The following is a 21,458-nucleotide window of genomic DNA, read 5'->3' as shown; positions in this document are numbered from 1 at the left end:
AAAAAAAGTCTTACGTTATTAAATGGTACATTGAATTGATTAATTAATTTGCATTGTAATTTTTTCTAGTACTATCTACCAACATGTGCGTATAATTTCAAATGATTATATTTTACAAAAAATATTAATTTTAAATTCTCGGTATTAAGTTCATTAATCTTTTATTTAGCTTCTAATAAACTTTAAATGAATCTTAATAATTTTTTAAATTAATTAAAATTAAAACCCTTTGTGTAAAAGATATTCTATGAAAGGCTCTAATTTTCTGTGAGGTATTATTACTTTTAAACAATTCAAACTTGTATAGAAAGTTACTTATTTAAATTATGTCAGTCTTATTAATAATAATTAACATATATTATTATATAATTTAATCTCAGTATCAAATTTGTAAATTTTTTCAATATCAGTAGTGTATGTGGCTTTGGTGCCCATACTATTAACTGCTTTCATGTCAGTATGTACAGTCAGATGCATAAATTTGTATACCTTTACAAAGCAACAAAAAATAGTATACGCTTTTGGTTTAAAAAATATGTGTATACACGCATCCGTCCTATGCCTCTGATTATGATTAAATGTTATAAACGAATTCGTACATAAGTAGTTTTGAAACCAAAGCCCTAAATAAATTTTTATTTGTGCAGCTGACTGTACATGGAATTCAAATTCTTTTATTGAGAATTCAATTGAATAGAATAACAATTAAATGCAGTAACATTCGACTTAAGACTCTTGTACGTAGTAACCATTAAATAGTTTTGCTTCGGGAGCACTTGGCGGGCAGCCATCTTCAGAACATGGTGACATGATTTAACTGCAGATGGCGCCACTACGGGACTGTAATTCTGCGAATAATTGTACAAACGCTTAAGACTTAACATGTTCATACTGACATCCATAGAGAAGGAACAATTACATGGTACTGCAAGTTATACGTATTTTAAATAATTTATTTTATGAAAGGCTTTGGCTCGAACATTTTATTGTACCTACTTAAATTCCGTAAAGATTTTTCTTTGACGTTCCCTACTTTGTCGCTTAGAGTTGCTATAAGCGACTGTTCCAACTTGATTACTACAGTTAGACTGAGTTAATTCAGACGTTTTATTTAATAAAAAAAAACTGTAAATATTAAATGACATATACATGATAAAGTGATAATATAAGAAAAACAATTATTTATTTTATTAATAGTTACAATTGTCAACTTTATAATCCCGTGTGTTTCTTGATAAAGTCCCTTATGTTCGGCGCGGCGAGGCTCGCGAACACGCTGGGAGAGAGCCGTTTCCCGCAGCCCCGGCCGAACGATACCACACCACGTGCCACCCCGTCAATAGCTCCCACCCCTCCTGAATCACCCTGATCAAGGAAATATATTTTATACGAATAAAGATAAATATTTTATATCAATAAAGAAATATTGAACTTGAGCATCGTCTAAAAGCCATAACAAATAATTATTACTTCATCTGACTTATTATTATAATATAATAACATCCTAACATTTCCACTACAATTTGACCTTGACATTTTTGAATTAAATATCGACGTTCTGGTTCCTAACACAGTAGTTATCTACATTTACAAAAAAGCTTTGAATTTATTTTAGTTACAATTTTCAATGGGACATCGTATGTGGAAATCCGCCAGATAACTTTGGGACAGGCTGACGCTGGAAAGTTTCGTGTTTACTCGATTCGCTCTAACTTGTTTTTCACCTTCTATTTTCTACTGATATTACACAACATATGACACGACATAATATAAAATACTGTTTTTAAAGATAATAACCTCTTATTTTAAAACGTTTTACCTGACATGTGCTCTTCCCTCCTAAGAAGTAATTTCCCGCGCAAAGCATATTTTCTGTAATCCTCAGTGGACTGTATGCTGATTGACATCGAGACCTACTCACTAGATTTAAATCAACTGTCATCAATCGATCCGGTAATATTGAAGCGCCTTGCTAAAATTTATAGCAATATAACATTAGTGAAACGCCAGACCATAATTTTTGGTTAAATTTTGCGCTGAATTGAAATCGAATAGCAAAAGCAATAAAAAAACGTTTGATCTATTCCTTAAAAGTGATTGAATAATTTTAGAACTCCGTTTCATACAGCGTAATTATAATAATGTAATCAGATCCCAAGGATTGAATTTTGAGTTTTTGAAATATCCGTAATCATTAGTTGTAAAAAACCATAAAGGTGCTTCTGCTCATCTCCACACTTAAAATATACACATACCCTTGTTCGTCCCCACCCACTAACGGTCATGGTTGATCCAGCCCTCAAAAGTGATCCTCTCGGAGGCAAAGCTATCGGTCGTGTGCAAGAATTAAACTCGATGTCTTCTGAAGTCCTCATCACCGCGATGTCTTTATCAAATGGAGGTCTATTGTAGCCGGGATACGGGATAACTTCAACTATTGGAATAACTGTACCGTTCTTTCGAAAAGTGCTTCCAGAACGAAGTATTACAGTTGATGGGTCAACGCTGAAATAATACGCGTTGTAAGTTATATAATTTAAGAGAACTAGCAATAAGAGTTCCGATGGATAAAAACAACATGCAATGCCATCTTCGCATATTACGATAACGAAGTTTCATTGTTTCGCATTCGGGATTTTAAGACAATATATAAAAAGAATATTGGGGAAATATGATTCTACTAGCGTAAGAATAAATTCATCCACTTCATTTGCCATCTCTAAGTGTCAAACGCTATGTCAATTTAGTTTACATTATTATATCAATAGATGGCGGAACATATTATTGGATCACGATATTGATTTATTTGGTATGTTTATCGACTTGCCGATCGCACTTAAATAAAGTTGACTCGCATCAAGATATAAACAGTGTCTCCTTGTGACTACTCGATAATTCTGCAGCGAGAGGGAGACCTTTTTGAGACTGCTTTACACTAAGTTAATATTCCTTTCATTCAAGAGCTTAGCTAATTCACAGGCTGTTACATTTATAAAAATAATTTTTTTGTTGAGCCTTGAAGCAATTGGTAAAGTAACTGTCTGTTCAACTAGTAGATACGTACTTTTGAGCGCAATGCGCAGCTGTTAATATAAATCGTTTACTGATGATAAATCCACCGCAGAAATATGAGTTGTTGACGACGTAGCTGACCTGATGAGGAAACTGCTCACATGTAGCAACACGTCCTCCCACGATCCTCTCTAAAGTTATGTTACTCTATGGAACGGCCTCGTTGCGTAGTGCCACTCTTTCCAATTGAATAATCTCTGATTAAAAGGTATGTGGTATTAAAGTATAAAGTTTTATGTATTTTATTATGTTACAGGTATAGGATATGGAATCTAAAATGTATATAAATAAAGATGGTAACCAAAAGATTACCAATTATGATTTAATAGCTGTCGCCCGAGACTCCGTTTGCGCGGAATAAAAAAAAATAATATTCTCTAAGTTCTTCCAGACTATGTTCAACGTATAAGTCAAATTTCATCGATATGCATGCAGCCGTACCGGAAATACCTTTAAACAAATCCATCCATCCAAACATTCACATTTATTAGTAAGAAGTATATACAGTATAAGTAGATTAGATATAAATGTCATTTTAAATAGTGTCATAAAATGGGTTTTATTTTTATGCAACTTGATAAAAAATCATATAGATATAAAAATACTTACTACTTGCCAATAAAGATTTACAGGGAGTGAGACAAATGATAACAATAAGTAACATCATCACTGAGACAGACGAACTTTACCTTATTGAATGTTAAAATGAGATCAAGTACAAACAGAGAGATGTATTTAGCGCGAACAAATTATTTAAATAACCCACATGTTCAAAATAGCACTTTAATATTATGTACGTATTTGCAATTGTCATGCAAACAATTTGCTTATAAGGAAACTAAATAATTATGAAAAACATTTACCGAAGATTTCTTTTTTAAATGACTCCGGCGTCTTAAAAATTAGAACGGATTTGTTTCGCTATCTAAGGAATCATGGAAAAGAAAAAGAAAAAACAATTTTCGTATAAATGGTTTTCTTTCCCATTTATTATAATTTTAATTTTTTTGTTACATTGACGTCTAGGAACCTTATCAAGGTAATAGAATTAATGCGGTTTTACATCCTAACTTATCATATATCGTATTTAAATCTTATCACAAATACTTTATAATTTACTAGCTGTCGCCCGCGACTCCGTCCGCGCGGAATGAAAAATAAATGTTGGCCGATTCTCAGACCTACTCAATATGCTCACAAAATTTCATGAGAATCGGTCAAGCCGTTTCGGAGGAGTATGCTAACGAAAATTGTGACACGAGAATTTTATGTATTAATTTATAAGGATTAAGGATTCATTTATAAAATAAATAATTGTTCAAATACTGTTTATTTATTATCACAGTAATTAAATTTGCCGCATATTAATTTAAAGACCAGTATATTGTGTGATGAAGTCCCTTATCTCGGAAGCAGATATGTCTGTGAAGACGGCTGGCGACAGTGGCTGGCCGCAGCCTCGGCCGAACGAAGCGATAGCCCTGGCTACACCGTCAATCGCTCCAACACCTCCGGAATCGCCCTGAAGTAAAACATTATACAGACATTTATGCAATTGTTATCTTCTTGTATATTCCCCCTCAGATATAAAACGCTGACTAATGGATACTATGGTTTTTACTTTGCTTCCTATTTTGTTTGAGGGTTACTCAAGCCAATCAAAATTCCCTTTTCACGACTGACGAACTTGGAGGTGACTTCAGAGAAAAGATAAGGTATTTTAGGATAGCCAGCCGAAAAGAATAAGCACAGAAAGAAAAGAATTCAAGCTAGAGCAAACAAAGTTTAGGAGGAATATAATTTACCTGACAAGTGCTCTCCCCTCCCAGGAAAAAGTTACCGGCGCACAACATATTACTTGTTATTTCTGTGTCCACTAAGTATGTGAGCTGGCAGAGCGTGTGGTCTACTACTGTTAAGTTGACTGCCATCAGTTGCACAGGGATCGTAGTAGCGTCTTCCTGGAACAGGAGATATATATCTTCTATTGCTTAATGCACTATTTGTTATAACCACCGCTACACTGTTGACTGAGACCTTGTTACCCCTAACAATGGTAGGTTAAAGTCCCTCAGTGGGTGTATTAGCTGACGTCGATCATTTGACTCATTTATTTCTTGCATCTATTTTAAACTTACCTGAGTACGTCCCCATCCACTCACAAGTAACATTTCTCCGGCACTCGCAACTAATCCTTTGGATGGCAACGCAATAGGTTGTATGCATGAATTAAACTGTATAGCTTCTGTAGTCTTCAATACAGCTATGTCTTTATCAAACGTTGTATTATCATATCCAGCGTTTGAAATTACTTCTGTAATAGGTATTATAGTGCCATTCGTACGGAACGTGCTTCCAGCCCTTAATACTATGGTTGATGGGTCAACGCTAAAATATTTAAAAGAAGAACGTTAAAATACGAAGCAATCAGTTAACATTTAACTATATCAAGGTATTAATTAGTTTACTTTTGCGTGCAATGTGCAGCTGTTAGGATGAATCGTTCACTGACAATGAAGCCGCCACAGAAGTACGAATTGTTCACAATGTAGCCAACTTGATGGGGGAACTCTGTGCACGTGGAATTGTAACCCCCCACTATCCTAGTCTGGGACCTATCAAGTGCGCTGTTGACTGGATTGCTGGCAGGCGCGCCATTTACTGACGCTTTGTCTGATACGATGGTTTCTAAATGATAAGATTCACATAAAAAATTACACTGCAAAATTACATTATTCTATAACAATGAAAACTTTGATTTAACCCAAATATGCATAGTTTAGGCGCCAGATGCATTTACAGTTAGCAAATTATTTAAAAATCTTTATTATATTTAAATAATAATGAAAACACGATTTATGTTTCATAAAACATTAACTAAAAATTTAAAAAGAAATTGCTAATAACAGGAATTACAAAACAAAAATTTCGAATACTGCTTCTTATAAATGAATGTTCTTGTGAACTCACTTGCATCCAGAGACGACAAACATGTTAGACCACAAAGAAAAATCAAATTCCACATGTTGATAACCAAATCGATCGACAGTGAATTGATGCAAAGTTAAAGAAATAACAGCAACATTTGCATTCAATTTACTATTTATATCGGCCGAATAAAGTCAAACTTTATTACTGCCATCTTATCATTAACATTTAATACTTTTGTCAAAGATTAAATTGAAGATATACAGGGAAAGACATGTACAATAGATACCAAAGATTCCTTGGTCAAAAATATGAAGATTAATCTCAATCCAGATTTACCTCCATCCAAATTTGTGTAGTTTACGCGCAAGAGGCCTTCAAAGTTTATTGATGATTTTACATATATTGAAATATCTGGAAATGCCTTTAACGGCTTTTATTCATATTGACAATTTGGAGAGTGGTTTTGCCGCTAAATAACATTTTACAAATTCCTTTTCGCTTAATTCTGGCACTTTAAGGTAACATAAACTAAACTTTTATGAAAGTTTAGATGTTATTTGTGCACCACGTAGTAGCGCAGGACACTCTTTATTTTAAATTCAATTGAACCCGGGTGTTTCGGCTGCTTGTAGCTAGATAACACGTGAAAGGCACTACCTACTCGTCGCCTGGGACAAGCTCCCAAATGGTTGACTGGTGATAAAAAGACAAAGGGGGGACGTCGTCTTGCAAATTGCGGCACGCAACTCGGACCTCACTTTGCGCCGGTAACACCGATCCAGAACCCACAATAGAGTAGTCAAAGAAGTGAAGGCTAGTACGGACCAAAAATGCAGGAAAAGTCGCCCAAGAGAAACACTTTACTAAAAGCGCAATTCCTCGGTGTCATTCTAACTCGCGCGTGTGGTCTCGACACTGTATTGCCGTGGAAATAAAAATTTCATTTCACGTATCCAAGTGCAGAACTATAAATATTTTTTTATACTTATTTCGATGAAGTAATATTTTCTCACATTAATATTCAAAGATCTGAACCACATTTCAATATTTTTTTTAATGTTATCTTAAATTCCGCAGTTAAGCTCTTAGGAGTTTTGATAATATTATTTTATAATAAAAACCTTTAAATAGCAAATTAAAATTTTATAAGAGAAAAATGTCTTAAAAATTAATTTTCTATCCTTATAAAATGAGCTCTATTTTATCATACACACGTTCAGAAAGCACTTTAATATACACCTATGTAGGTATTTGCTATTGTCATGCAAATAATTATAAAAAAGATTTACCAAAGATTCTCTTTTGAATGACTACGGCGCAGCTTCTGAAGAATTAGACCGTATTATTTCGCTATCTATGGATTTATGGGGGAGAAAAAAAAATCGTGTAAATTATCTGTTTTCTTTTCCATATACTTTAAAATATTTTGGTACGTTGACTTCTAGCTCGATTACCTTATCAAGATCCTAACTTATCATTATCATCATATATTGTCTTCATAAATTCTTATCAGTAATTCTTTTTAATTTATAAGGGGTATGGATTCGTTTATAAAATAAAAAAAAAACTTGTTAAAATAATATTAATTTATTAACACAGTAACTAAAAATTCCGTACAGTAATCTAAAGACCAGTATATTGTGTAATGAAGTCCCTTATCTCGGGAGCTGATATGTCTGCGAAGACGGCTGGCGATAGTGGCTGGCCGCAGCCTCGGCCGAATGAAACGACAGCCCGGGCCACATCGTTAATCGATCCAACACCTCCGGAATCGCCCTGAAGTAAATTATTCTATATATAAATACCTTATGCAATTGTTAACTTCTTGTATTTCTTCTTCTTCTTTACTTGTATACCCTGAGTAGTAGATACTGTGCTTTCTATAAATCTGCAATTTGGCTTTCTATTTTGCTTCACGGTTAATCCATTCAATTAAAAGAGGGCTTTTAATTTTCGTGACTTAACTTGGAAGAGATCTCAGCGAAATGATGAGGTGTTTATGGATTGCTTGAAAGAAAAGAATTCAAGCTTGCTGTAACTAGTTTAAGAGAAATATAATTTACCTGACAAGAGCTTTCTCCTCCCAGTAAAAAGTTACCGGCGCACAACATGTTTCTTGTTATTTCTATATCTTCGGAATACGTAGATTGACATAAATTGCGATCCACTACTGTTAAGTTTACTGCCATCAGTCGCACAGGGAGCGTAGTAGCGTCTTGCTGGAACAAGAGAAAGATATCGTCTATTGCTGCTTGTTAAACGCACCAATTGTTATAACCACCGCGTCTCGGTTGACTGAGACCTGGTCTCCTTCTGTAGGTTGAATTGCCTCAGGGAGGATGTGGATGAGCTGACGACAACCATTTGGATCATTTATTTGTCGCATTTAAAGTTTACCTCAGTACGTCCCCAACCGCTCACAAGTAACTTTTCTCCGGCTCTCGCAACCAATCCTTTGGGCGGTAGCGCAATAGGTCGTATGCAGAAATTGAACTGGATAGCTTCTGCAGTCCTCATTACCGCTATATCTTTATCCAATGGTGGGTTATCATATCCAGGGTTCGGAATCACTTCTATAATAGGTATTATAGTGCCATTCGTACGAAAAGAGCTTCCAGCCCGTAGTACTACGGTTGATGGGTCGACGCTAAAATATTTAAAAGAAGAACATTACAGTACGAAGCAAACTTTAACATTTAACAAATCATGGCAATGATTAGCTTACTTCTGTGTGCAATGTGCAGCTGTTAGGATGAAACGTTGACTGACGACGAACCCCCCGCAGAAATACGCATTGTTCACAATGTAGCCAACTTGATGGGGGAACTCTGTGCACGTGGTTTTGAAACCGCCGACTATCCTAATCTGGGGGCCATCGTCGTCGTCGACTGGATCGCTGGTAGGCGCGTCATTAACTGGCGCATTTTCTGATACGATGATTTCTAAATGATAAAATTGTCACAAAAATTTATTTAATGCAAATTAAAATATTAAAAATAAGTTAAAACATAGCATCCCTGCGATGGTTTTCAGCTGACTCTATAGCGGAATGACTGAAAAATATAAAAAATAGGGAAAACTAAGCATAGTATGTATACACAGTCTCTTACCAATTGTTGCTATTATTAAAAGTACAAATGACTGGAATAAAACGAAAAGTTACCTATTGTGAGTATTAAAAAGTAGTAAAGTGGTTTCCCGGGACAAACACGTAGTATGTTCCGGGTAACCAAAAAGGCTGGTTCGATTATGACGTGGCTTTAACTAGAAGGTACCTGATATGTGCGGGAGTAATTAAAGTAAAGTATTAAATAAAAAGAGTAATAAAGATCACAAGATATACTTTAACAAATGTATCAGGTGTTTTGCTTAATTTTGGTAGGGGTTTAATTTATGGACAACATACATTATTGAGAAATATTTTCGTTATCAATGTTAATGCTCGTTATGAATATCTAATTAGAGATATTGTAGTGCTAATTAAAAGTGAAGATACTTTGTTTACATTAATTAAAAAACTGGTTCAAAACCTGTACCTTTTCTTTTTTCTTTCTTTTTTTTTAATAATATCCCATATTTCTGTTCTTACTGGCTTGGCCCTTGCCCATGTTTATTTATTTTTTATTTATAGACAAAAAATATTTAAGATAAACTGGGTGTCAATAATTCATTCATAATTCAGACTCCTTGGTTGAAATTATGACGACACAACCCAACTTACCTCTATAGAAAGATACGTAGTTTATTACTAAATAGATTATATCACATTTTTAATATCCTCTTAATATGGAATAATATAGTAATGTGGTAAACCACGTTTTTATATCTGTAAAATCCTGGTATTTTATGGATTTGATTACTCTAATCTCTGAAATGCGATTTAAATAAAAAGAAATATGTTCTTGTGAACTCACTTGATTCCAGAGACGACAGATATATTAGACCATAAATAAAAGGCAAATGCCACATGATAACCAAATCGATCGACAGACTGAATTGATGCAAAATTAAAGGAACGTCAGCAAAATTTGCATTCAACAAGCTGTTTATATCAGTTAAATAAAACCAAACTTAATTACTGCTATATCATCATTAAAATTTTAATACTTTTGTCAAAGACTAAATTACAGACTTACAGGGAAAGACTTATAACGGAGTACCAAAGTTTTCTGGGTCAAAAATATGACGATTTATCCAAACTTACCAACATCCAAAGTTGCGTGATTTACGCACATTAGACCGTCAAAGTTTATAGATGATTTTACATAAGATATTCAGATATCTTGAAAAGTCTTCAATAAATTTTATTTGTATTGAAAATTTAGCGTGCGGTTTTGCCACAAAATAATATTTTCCAAATTCCTAGGCACTTAGCTATAAAAGTTAGTAATGTTATCTTACAGTCTTGCAGTTAAAGTCTTAGGAGTATAGAATATATTATTTTGTGATGAAAACGTTTTAAAATCAAAATTAAAATTTTATAAGAGAATAAACATCTTGACAATTAAATTTCCTGTTATCATTAAATGGGGTATTAAAATAAAATTTGAAACAAGTAAGGCAAATAATAAAAATACGTAATATTATCACTGTGAGACAGACGAACCTCGTTGAATGCAAAAATGAGATCAAGAAAGATGTATTTAGCGCGATCCGTTCATATAAGCTACCCACATATTTAAAATAGCACTTAGTTGGTCATTGCCATGCAAACCTTCAAGTGAACTAAATAATAATGAAAATTAAATCACGTACATTTCCCCTATTGAATAAGTATGAGTTGCATTGAATAAGTATGATATTATTTAGATTCTTCAGGAATATTGGAAAAGAGAAAAATCCACATTTTTCAAAATATTTTTTATTGATGCCTTGAATTTAAGTACAATTATGTTATATAGATTATTGAATAAATACTTTTTATTAAAGTTAGGATATCTACATTTTAATAAATCTAGCACTGCATCTAAAGTCCTGTATATTTTGTGATGAAGTCCCTCATTTTGGGAGCAGAGATATCTGTGAAAACGCTGGGCGACAGTGGCTGGCCGCAACCTCGGCCGAAAGACACGATAGCCCTGGCCACACCATCGATCGCACCTACACCTCCGGAGTCACCCTGAAATGTATGTTTTTGTAATCCATTTTAACCGGCTTCCAAAAGGATGAGGTTATTACTTTTCGTCCAGCTTAGTTCTAAATGTCACAACTTGTTACTGCAGTTTAATTAAAACAAAGCCACTGTTACACTAGTTGTCAATCGTCTTCCTATTGATCGCCACAAATATCGATTCCTTTGCATTCAGAAATGAACAATAGATATAAGGAAGTTGAGGTGAAGAAAAAAATGTGAACTGATATTAAAAAAAATGTTTTAATTTACCTGACACGTACTCTTCCCTCCCAGGAAAAAGTTACCAGCACACAACATGTTCTCTGTTAGTTCCAAGGGCTGGTAAGCAAGTTGGCAGAGCGTGTGATCCACGACTGTTAAGTTAACTGCCATCAGTCGTTCGGGAATCGTGGAAGCGCCTTGCTAAAAGAATACCAAGTTATCTTATTGTGTGTTGGGTTTTGCCAATATACTTATGTAGCATTTATGATAATCATGTGGAACTGGCCGCCATTATCTGACCTTCTTAGGGTGATGGAAAAGTGATGCATTCAGCACATATATCTGCTAAGAATTTAAAACATATGTTTGAAAAAAGTCCTACCTTTGTGCGTCCCCACCCACTTACTACTAATGTGGTCCCAGCTCGTGCAGTCAATCCTTTGGGCGGTAGCTTTATCGGTTGAGTGCAGGAATCAAACTTTATTGTTTCTGCTGTCTTCATAACGGCAACATCTTTATCAAATGCTGGGTTATTGTATTCGGGGTATGGGATTACTTCTATAATTGGTAAGATGGTCCCGTTTTTACGAAAAGTACTTCCTGATCGTAATACTACGGTTGATGGATCGACACTACAAGATGTAAGAGATTAATTAAGATTCTAAACACTACAACTATACGGGATATTATAAAATGGTTAGGATTAGGAAAATTGTTAACTTACTTTTGTGCGCAATGTGCGGCTGTAAGAATGAATCGTTCACTGACTATGAATCCTCCACAGAAATAGGAGTTGTTCACGATGAAGCTCACTTGGTGAGGGAATTCTTCGCAGGTGGCGTTGCGGCCCCCCACTATCCTGCCTTGGGGTTCATTTGGCTCGAATTCGACTGGATCACTGGCTATTGATGCCCTATTCACTGGCACTCTTTCTGATACGATGATCTCTGTATGGAGTAGACTTGAAGTGAGTCTTTTGCTTGATATTGTTGGTATTTGAATTACGGTCAGATTGAATGTTTTTATGTCGCTGTGTGTTATTATTGAAAACAGAAATACTTGTGAAACGACATATTTGAAGAGAATAAAAGGATATATCAATGACGATATATTGAAGATGTATTATTATAAACATTGTAGTTGTTCAAATGTGTTACTTAAATTAAAAATATGGGTCACTCAATTCTCTTAATCTTTTGTCTATACTCTTTTTGTATAGAATTCTGGCTTTGTAACCACCGATTTTGCAAAAAAAGCGAGATATAAAAATATGCTCTTGTTATCCACTCACTTGATTCCGACGATGATAAACATGTTAGACCACAAATAAAAATCCAAAACCACATGTTGATTAACAAATCAGTACGAATCGTTTCAACGTTTAATAAACAATTGCAATGTTTATGATAAATATAGCTTTTTATACCAATAAAATAAAAGCAAACATAATTGCTGCCCCCATCATTAAAATCTTAATACTTATGTCAAAGATTAAAACGCAGACAGGATCTAGCGATTCTGTAAATTTCATTTGATTCGTTTCGTTTTAGAAATAAAAAATCTTATCATTTTGTTTACGCATTTATTTAAACCTAAAATCTTTTATATTTTTCATTCTGCTTTAATGTAATGGAATTGCCTTTACATATTTCCTAAATATAAAAGAATAATGAAGATTCTTTTGTTTTCTATAATTTACCTAAATATATTATACAATTAAGTAGAATTAGAACATTTTATAGAACAATATTTGTTATCCATCCACATCTGTGACACATTTTTAAAATTTATACTTTCAAGATCACAACTACGAAAAGAATTTAAAAAAAACATTTTTTTACAAACAACATACAGACCACTTAACTTATCTTTATTAGCACACTAAAGTTGTCATTAGAGAGACATCTATATTTAATAAGACACACAGTCATTATGCCTTTTTCTGTCTACCTGGATTCTACAGATGATGTATGTCTTCAGTATGTTGCCCCTGTCCATAAAAAATCGTAAAAAACGTCAACTTTTATTCACCTTAAAAATAAAGTTAATAAAATTAAAATTTGAAATTGGCAAAATGCTTTTAAGGGCGATACATAAATATTTATGGTGGGGTGGATAAAAAATTATAACAGATGCTTGGTCTACTTTATTGTTATAGTCCGGTTACAGCAGTGATGAAATCTCGGAGCTTCGGTGCGGCCAGATCAGCGAAGACTGTCGGCGCTAGTCGTTGGCCGCAGCGGCGCCCGTAAGACACAACTCCCCGGGCCACGCCATCCACCGCACCAACACCGCCTGAGTCACCCTAGTTTCAATAAAGATAATATTGTACTAAAAGTATTTCACACATCATTATCATCATCATCATCTCTCATTTAACAGGATAATTAGCAAACAAAAAGCATCTAAAATGGCCCTAGAATAAGAAACAAAAGTACAATATATTATTTACGATACGCTTTCATTTGCCTATATTGCTCCACATCTGAAATCTGACACTGGAAAATCACTGCTAGATTATCAAAAAGCGATATAAACGAAACTTAGTGTACATAAGTAAAGCGGCATATTATATCCCTCTGTGGTTGACGAGCCTGAGTGCTTTATTCATTAATATTGTATGTAAACATTCATGTACGTATTTGTCCTATGTAACTTTATTCGGGAATGTTGCCTTTAAATCCCCAAGCATCGCAGTGAGCTGGAATGCGGCAACTATGCGACATGATATCGCTAACATACATCTTATTTGGCTGTATATCGTTTAACATTAAAAATGAGTTTCATAAAATTTGTCGTTGAATAAATTTCGTTTTCGTGATGATCCGTTCCTACTGTACAAACATACTTTCTTGTTATTTAAAAGAAAGTAAAAGGGATGTACGGGAAACATACCTGACAAGCGCTTTTCCCGCCCAATAGAAAATTTCCCGCACAGAACATGTTGTCTGTGAACGTAGTCATATAAGCCACGGTACAAAGCATGCGGTCAACAATCGTTAAATTGACTGCCATGAGCCTCTCCGGTAGCGTTGTTGCTCCTTGCTGAATCACACGAAATATAATTTATTAGCTTATAATTGCTTAAGTTCGATTTTGTTTAAAATAGTATTCGTAAACATCATTACCCTAGTGCGTCCCCAACCACTGACAGTCAATTCAGACCCGGCCAATGGTGAGAAACCTCTGATAGGCAACTCTATAGGCTGTGTGCATGAATTAAACTCAATAGGCGTAGCCGTCTTTAGCACAGCTATATCCTTGTCAAATGGTGGTTCATTATATTCTGGATTTGATATCACTTCTTCTATCGGGACTATTGAACCGTTCGTTCGGTATGAGCTACCTGTCCTTAATACGATAGTAGACGGATCGACACTGAAAATAGAATATTTAAGAAAACCTACTAAGCAAATACTTGATCAAATTGTGGTATTCTTTGTTAATCTTTATATGCTAAGGGAACATACAAGTTTTGGTACTTTTATTGTTAAGAGATCACCATTGCCTATGAACATCACCAACACCAGGAGAAACAAAGATAAGTTGCTGGCCTTTGAGAAAGAAGACATTATCAGGATGGAAGTGAACTAACAAATGAAACCTTTAAATACCTTAAGCATAGTACTAGCAATGGTCTATACATACTTCTGTGTACAGTGTGCGGCTGTCAGAATGAATCTTTCGTGTACAATGAATCCCCCGCAGAAATAGGTGTTGTTGACAACAAAGTTAACTTGGTGCGGGAACTCCTCGCAGGTAGCTAGTCGACCGCCGACTATCCTAACTTCTTGCCCATAACTCTCATTCTCTTCTTCACTTAGCTTATCGATGAAATTTTGTTGAGTCTTTTCTTTTTCTGAATGATTTTACGAAGATAATGAGTTCGCATTAATTTAGAGTCGTAAACTGAGGAGGTTGTTTGAAGGTCTCTAGAACGACGACGAACGACGTATGGATCTCACTGAAATTTAGCATAGTTGTAGAACATTGTTTGTTTGAACATGGGCTACTAATTCAGTTTTATCTTATCCCGCGAGAACGGAGTTGCGGGCGACAGCTAGTAGTATAATAAAAGTATGAAAATGAAAATCTTGTAAATTAATCTATTTTTTAATGGAAAACTAATTACCTATTAGCTTTTAAAATCACGTTTTAATGTAAACATTGGCGTGGGATATACTAAGAAACATATTAAAACGCTAGAAAACAAGATTATTGAAGACATAATTACTTACGATATGCTAGAATAAATCCACAAAAGACCAAATATACAAAGCTTGAAGCCCACATGTTCTTGGTTAACAAACTAAATGAATGTCTACTAACATATGTTTAACTTGCAACTAACTACAATAGTTAGCAACAGAAGTTATCTATTAAAATTTATCTGATTTTATATTTGTTTAGAATTACCCATATACCTTCAATGCTACTTTTTCCTGACCTTACTCCAATTATCATCATGTGTGTTAGTCAATGACAAGGCCACAATTTTTTTTAAATCATGGTGGTTTAATCAAAACAGATTTATTAGCTTCCTCTTAATTCTCAATCTCGTAAGTATGATGTATGAAATATAGCTATCGCCCGTGCCTTAAATTAAATTAAAAAAAAACTTACTATGAAGCCTATGTGTTCTTCTAGTTCTACATCTATATCTATGACAATTTCAAACAAACATCCATCTATCCATCCATCCAAAAGTTCGCATGTATAATATTAGTTATATAATAAGATGTAAAATAAAAAGCTGTATTTTTTACCATAAACGTTTAATATAAATTAGATCCTAAGTCTAGAACAGTACAGTCTATAGTCCCGTGTGCTTCGTAATGAAGTCCCTCATATCAGGCGCGGAGATATCGGTGAAGACGCTGGGTGCCAGTGGCTGACCGCAGCCCCGGCCGAATGACACTATGCCGCGAGCTACATTGTTGATTGCACCAATACCACCGGAATCGCCCTAAGATAAGACATGTTTCACAGTTAGCATAATTATATCTATACAGAGAAGACGAAACTAAAGCTCGATTAAATTAAGGCCATTTATATCAGTATCACAATATTATGAATATTGAACAAAAAAGGTTCTTGCCAGAATCGAACTGACTTTCTACGGCGCCCCCATTGTTATTATGCCTTTTCAACGGTTAAGTGAGACGGTTTAATTCGCAGAGATATTGCGCTACTTCCGTCCAGCGCCTTGGATGGTCGCCCAACCGCACCTTTATTAGGGTTTTACCTGACAAGTGCTCTGTCCTCCTAAAAAGAAGTTTCCTGCGCACAGCATGTTCTCAGTGATGGAGAGAGGCAGGTAAGCCGCCCGGCAGAGCGTGTGGTTCACTACAGTCAGGTTGACTGCCATTAATCTATCAGGTATCATCGTGACTCCTTGCTGAAATAGTAAGAATAAAATATAAGTGAGTCCTCTAATAGTTGTTAAAGTTTTATTTAAATCGAACAAGATTTGAGTACAAAGGACAGCAATTAGAATCCTCATTAATATGTTAATTATTGAACCTAATATTATTGACTTTTCCCGCAAATTGACTAGACTTTGAGAACAACAACATTGCTGTTATTACTCACTACAAACAATCGACTTCTTGGTAGAATGTCTAGACCTACACATTGTAGGTGCATACCTTAGTACGTCCCCATCCACTAACTGTTATAACTTCTCCGTAGCTAGCTGATAGTCCCTTAGGAGGTAAAGCTATGGGTTGAGTGCAGGCATCAAACTGTAAAGGCTCAGCTATCTTCATAACCGCTATGTCCTTGTCGTAAGGTGGATTGTTGTACTCCGGATAAGGAATTACTTCTGTGACTGTCACTTTTGTACCATTTTTTCTCCATGTGCTGCCGATTCTCATAACAACTGTTGAAGGATCGACCCTGTTGAGGAGAAATTTGAAAAAAAAAATTGATTATGATTCTTTTCATTAAGACTGAACAAAATACTTTATGTCAATTTATAATTTAAATAAAACAGCTCGGCTAGGCAAAGTGCGTTCGCTCTGAAGTGATTCTATTACGAACTTCAAAAATGTATAGAACAACTTTCGATAAGTTACGTCATGGTCGCGTGTCAATTCCATACATTTTTGAAATTCGCTATGGAATCCCTTTGTAGCGATTGCACTTTGTCTAGCAACCCAGTTGATTTGAATTTGTTGTTCAAATATTCTAGAAATTTATGGAACTAGTTAACATACTCTTGTGCGCAATGTGCCGCGGTCAGGATGTACTGATCGCTTATGATAAATCCACCGCAGAAATATGAGTTATTGACAACAAAGCTAACTTGATGCGGGAACTCCTCGCAGGTCGCGTTCCTCCCTCCCACAATACGTTCTTCATTCGTATCACTCTCCTTTGCTACTTCTGTGAATTTACCATTCGTCGGGACTCTTTCTGATAATATTATATCTGTAATTAAATTTTATATACTATAGTTAAATATAACAGTAACTTACTAATTTCGCACGATTATAATATCCTTTGCAACTTCTACATCTATGGATTTACACGTAGCTTAAACAAATACATGACATTCATGTTTAGCTATAATGGCTCTTAGATAAACACATTGACAAAGTCCATTTCCATGCTCAAAAGGTCGTCGGGTATGTTTATCACTTCAACAATCATTTATTGTGAATTTTTGTATTGACCACCTACCTGTCGCTACACTGAGTCCTAAACAAGCCAGAGAAATAAATATAAAACGCAACATTGGACACATCATATTAAATAACACTGCCTAAACTAAATTGTCGGTGAAATGCGATAAGGTTGAACAAAGCGGTGCTATATATCGCGTTTACTATTGAATATTAAGTTTGTGTCGCGCTTGGCGGTCACGAAAGTGTTACTTTTCTCTCTGCAGGAGACTCGCCGTGGGTGTTGATATCCAGCAAACCGTTTTGTTTACATTAGTAGCATATCTACTGACCTTGTTTTGTGATCCACCTAATGCACATCCATTTAAGCAATATCCACTTAAATGGATGCGAATATAAAGATATATTAAAATAAGACTACGATTTCTTTAAACAGACTGTATTCTTTATGACAAAGGAGTCTTAAATCTATGATATTAAATAAAATATTAAAAACGAATAATTAACTAAAATATAGTATTAAAAGGAGCCCCTTTAGGCAAGGTTCCGAAGATACTGCCCCCCCTTTGAATAGCTAATTCAAAGAAAATTAAAATAGAATATACTAATTCTTTGTCCGAGGTAGCTGCCAGCTCTTCGGTCTCCTGTGATGTCGATTAACTTTTTTGATATTTCCTTAAAAAGCCGTAACACGTTAGCTGCCATGTCGGACTATATGTCCGACAAGCCATACTTCCATTCAACACCTCGCTGTGGCTCTTAATCGAATTGTTGTATACAGCGTGACCCGCAAGGGCCCATTCAAATGATTTTGGACAAAAATTAAATTGTTTTTTTTTTCGTTTTTTGAAAAATCATTCTGGCAGCTAACGTGTTAAAGACTACGATTGTCGATATTTGATTCACCGTGGGTTTCTGAGACCAAAAACTCCGTTTAAAACATATTGTTCTCTCTGTTTTGTCAAAGATTATGTCAGGATTTCGATATGTTTTACACAGAGATTTTGATGTCAGAAACCAGTTGTTAATCGTAGTTATTAATAAACTTTTTTGTACTTATGTATTTAATAGAATACTTAAGTATTAAGCATTATTGTTACCAATAAAATTAACAAAGGAAAAATTGATTCAAATAATCTAAAGTCATCAAATAACTTTGTAATTTGATTTCAATTAACGTTTTCTATAATCCTTTAGTAATTGGCTTTATGAGAAATTCTCGAAGTGATAGGAATTTAATTAAAAAAAGTGCTTTGTCTTTTAATTAAAAAAGTTGCTATATAAATTACATGTTGTTAAGGAGAAAGTGATATTTTATTTTTGATTGATTTTGATTACTAATCGTCATCATTAAGTTGATTAATTCGCAATTTCGCAACTATGATTTATTACTTTCTTTCGTGCACATATACTTTTACTATTAATAGAATTGACTTGGAAATATCAAAAATTAATTAATTTGGACTTGAGACTACTAGTTGTAACCCGCGACTACGTCTGCGAAGGATTAAAACAATGTAATTAGTAGCGTATGTGTTTTTCCAGACTATGTTTTATATGTATGCCAAATTGACGGTGGTAGAGCCCGCTTTAACATCTTCGCGACGAATTGACCCGGCTCGCCCGGTGAAATACCACGACCACATAGACAGGCATGAAGTGGAAGCAATTCTGTGTTTCGTCTAATGAGTGTGCGTCCAAGAGACCTAATTCGGTCCTCTTTCCCTTTCCATCCTTTTTCTAATAAGTAAAGGATGGGAAGTGGAAATGAACTTTCCGGATGAGAGGATGCATGGAAAGGGAAAATATTTTCTTTATGTGCATCCTCTCCTCCGTCTATGGGCAACAGTCACTTCTCTATTTCAGCGATTTCAGGTGGCCGCTCGCTTGTTTGCCACCTTATGATATAAAAAAAAACCATCGAGATCCGTTCAGCCGTTCTGGAGATACCTTCAAACAAACATCCATCCATTCATCTGTCTAAACATTCGCATTTATAATCTTAATAAGATATCACGTATTATGCGTCATAGTTGTAAATTAATATATAATTTAAACAGTAAGAAAGCAGTAACAAAAAGTAAATATTGAAGAAAGTAAATTGACGCAAGACTTTCTACACTACACATTCATTATTTATAAGGCAGCTAAATGTATGCCAAATCGTGCGATGTTTACAAAATGTACTTAACTTAAGGTAAAAGTCGTAAATCAAATAAAAAACCAATAACATTCAAACAACGAATGTTAATATGCGAAATATTACCATTCCATAGTTTATTATTCAATTTTGTGCGCAAAAACTCTGTGTTATTAATACATAATTCCAAAGTCACCCTTTTGTTCTATTATTTTGGACTAAAATAATTGAAATATCGTAAACGTAACCGATGGTTTTGCAGACGTTTGTCGTTATAATAATTCATAAAACTGATTCTTGTTACCAATTGAATAGCGCCATCTTTCGCCTAAAATCAACATTGTGGTTTGATCGTCATTTGTCTTTGTGAAAGTTTTAAAATAAACGTTATTTTTATTGAAGTGTCTGTTTTCCTAAAGTCCGTTTCAAAATTAGTCATATTACTTTTGCTTTATTAGGTTTTGTACAATTTCATAGTTATGACATTTATGGTTAATATTACGTCATGAACAGATCATGACATAACTGCTCATTAGTAAATACAATGTTAAACGTATAAATCCTATTTAAAAATCTCGTTTCAGCAAAATTGCGTCCAGAGCATAAATTAACTCTTTCATTAGTATACGGACTTTGTTAAATTGTTGATGCAAATAAATGATAATCAATGGAGATTTTCAAAAAGTTCATACTATGATTACTGAGGCAGTCCCTTAGTGTAGATTAAAGTACATGTAGCCTTAGTGTAGGCACTGCTTATTCTGCAAAAAGCAGCGTTATAATGTTAATCAAAACATACATATAATTCTAAAATTATCCCTAGAATAACTTTGTTTGAAAAAGTCAGATAAAATTTTAGATTTCGCACAGTCAGGCAATTAAGGATTAAAGTTGTTTCTTTTATTTACAAGTTTATTATTTTCGTTTGGTATATATTCATTTTATAATTGTAAAAACATTGTATTCACAGCAAACATTCTTATATGCTTCAAATTATTGTAAATAATAGACAATTACCACGGGATGTACTGACCATCGCGTGTGGCGACAACAATAATTATTAAGACACGATTATATCATTATCATTGCATATGTGATTATAAAAGTCATATTGTTCGATAATAACGTGAATTGCCAACGACATTGAAGCAACGATCCAATCACGCTATTGAATATTGTGTAATTATCAAGGTGATTCCATTTGACAGCGATTTATATTGAATATGCATTACGATGTATCATTTCGTTACAAGAAAGGGAAAGAAGATATATCCCATCGAGTGTGTGAAAGAGAGCGATGGAAGAAAGTTTTCTGTTGTTGAAGGTCACTGCAATAGGCTGACTTTTTCATGCA

At 34.5% G+C, this 21,458-nt stretch overlaps 4 protein-coding genes across 4 annotated transcripts; all 4 read right to left on the bottom strand.

The window, feature by feature from the left end:
• Window positions 1-1,212: 1,212 nt before the first annotated feature.
• Window positions 1,213-3,739, bottom strand: LOC106113358 (trypsin-7-like). The gene is made up of 5 exons (XM_013306083.1): window positions 3,689-3,739; window positions 3,061-3,219; window positions 2,280-2,456; window positions 1,820-1,972; window positions 1,213-1,365 (listed from the first exon to the last, which is right to left on the bottom strand). Exons 1-5 carry the CDS (start codon window positions 3,737-3,739, stop codon window positions 1,213-1,215), a joined length of 693 nt encoding a protein of 230 aa, XP_013161537.1.
• A 656-nt stretch (window positions 3,740-4,395) lies between these two features.
• On the bottom strand, window positions 4,396-12,695 carry LOC106113357 (transmembrane protease serine 9-like). Its single transcript, XM_013306082.1, has 14 exons — window positions 12,630-12,695; window positions 12,063-12,285; window positions 11,721-11,970; window positions 11,387-11,539; window positions 10,973-11,122; window positions 9,114-9,144; window positions 8,729-8,945; window positions 8,401-8,650; window positions 8,067-8,222; window positions 6,043-6,133; window positions 5,541-5,760; window positions 5,211-5,460; window positions 4,878-5,033; window positions 4,396-4,594 (listed from the first exon to the last, which is right to left on the bottom strand). The coding sequence occupies exons 1-14, from the start codon at window positions 12,682-12,684 to the stop codon at window positions 4,442-4,444; spliced, it is 2,355 nt and encodes a 784-aa protein (XP_013161536.1). The 5' UTR covers window positions 12,685-12,695; the 3' UTR covers window positions 4,396-4,441.
• An 866-nt stretch (window positions 12,696-13,561) lies between these two features.
• LOC106113356 (trypsin-2-like) lies at window positions 13,562-15,631 on the bottom strand. The gene is made up of 5 exons (XM_013306081.1): window positions 15,577-15,631; window positions 14,987-15,197; window positions 14,467-14,716; window positions 14,234-14,383; window positions 13,562-13,669 (listed from the first exon to the last, which is right to left on the bottom strand). Exons 1-5 carry the CDS (start codon window positions 15,629-15,631, stop codon window positions 13,562-13,564), a joined length of 774 nt encoding a protein of 257 aa, XP_013161535.1.
• A 520-nt stretch (window positions 15,632-16,151) lies between these two features.
• On the bottom strand, window positions 16,152-18,108 carry LOC106113355 (trypsin 3A1-like). Its single transcript, XM_013306080.1, has 5 exons — window positions 18,023-18,108; window positions 17,557-17,770; window positions 16,987-17,236; window positions 16,584-16,736; window positions 16,152-16,304 (listed from the first exon to the last, which is right to left on the bottom strand). Exons 1-5 carry the CDS (start codon window positions 18,087-18,089, stop codon window positions 16,152-16,154), a joined length of 837 nt encoding a protein of 278 aa, XP_013161534.1. The 5' UTR covers window positions 18,090-18,108.
• Window positions 18,109-21,458: the final 3,350 nt, after the last annotated feature.

Source organism: Papilio xuthus, unplaced genomic scaffold, assembly GCF_000836235.2.
Source record: "Papilio xuthus unplaced genomic scaffold, Pxut_1.1 DF828258.1, whole genome shotgun sequence".
NCBI lineage: Eukaryota > Metazoa > Arthropoda > Insecta > Lepidoptera > Papilionidae > Papilio > Papilio xuthus.
This window is presented reverse-complemented; position numbering and strand designations above follow the sequence as displayed.

Coding starts and splice junctions, on each gene's coding strand:
- LOC106113358 (XM_013306083.1), bottom strand. CDS start 3,739: ATGATGTTACTTATTGTTATCATTTGTCTCACTCCCTGTAAATCTTTA. Junction 1,973..2,279: donor GGGCTGGATCAACCATGACC/GTTAGTGGGTGG, acceptor TATAAATTTTAG/CAAGGCGCTTCAATATTACC. Junction 1,366..1,819: donor GAGGGAAGAGCACATGTCAG/GTAAAACGTTTT, acceptor TTCCTTGATCAG/GGTGATTCAGGAGGGGTGGG.
- LOC106113355 (XM_013306080.1), bottom strand. CDS start 18,089: ATGATGTGTCCAATGTTGCGTTTTATATTTATTTCTCTGGCTTGTTTA. Junction 16,737..16,986: donor GTGGATGGGGACGTACTAAG/GTATGCACCTAC, acceptor TTACTATTTCAG/CAAGGAGTCACGATGATACC. Junction 16,305..16,583: donor GAGGACAGAGCACTTGTCAG/GTAAAACCCTAA, acceptor GTCTTATCTTAG/GGCGATTCCGGTGGTATTGG.
- LOC106113356 (XM_013306081.1), bottom strand. CDS start 15,631: ATGTGGGCTTCAAGCTTTGTATATTTGGTCTTTTGTGGATTTATTCTA. Junction 15,198..15,576: donor TGGATTTATTCTAGCATATC/GTAAGTAATTAT, acceptor AAAATCATTCAG/AAAAAGAAAAGACTCAACAA. Junction 14,384..14,466: donor GTGGTTGGGGACGCACTAGG/GTAATGATGTTT, acceptor CGTGTGATTCAG/CAAGGAGCAACAACGCTACC.
- LOC106113357 (XM_013306082.1), bottom strand. CDS start 12,684: ATGTGGTTTTGGATTTTTATTTGTGGTCTAACATGTTTATCATCGTCG. Junction 12,286..12,629: donor TTTATCATCGTCGGAATCAA/GTGAGTGGATAA, acceptor TACTCCATACAG/AGATCATCGTATCAGAAAGA. Junction 11,123..11,386: donor GAGGGAAGAGTACGTGTCAG/GTAAATTAAAAC, acceptor CATACATTTCAG/GGTGACTCCGGAGGTGTAGG.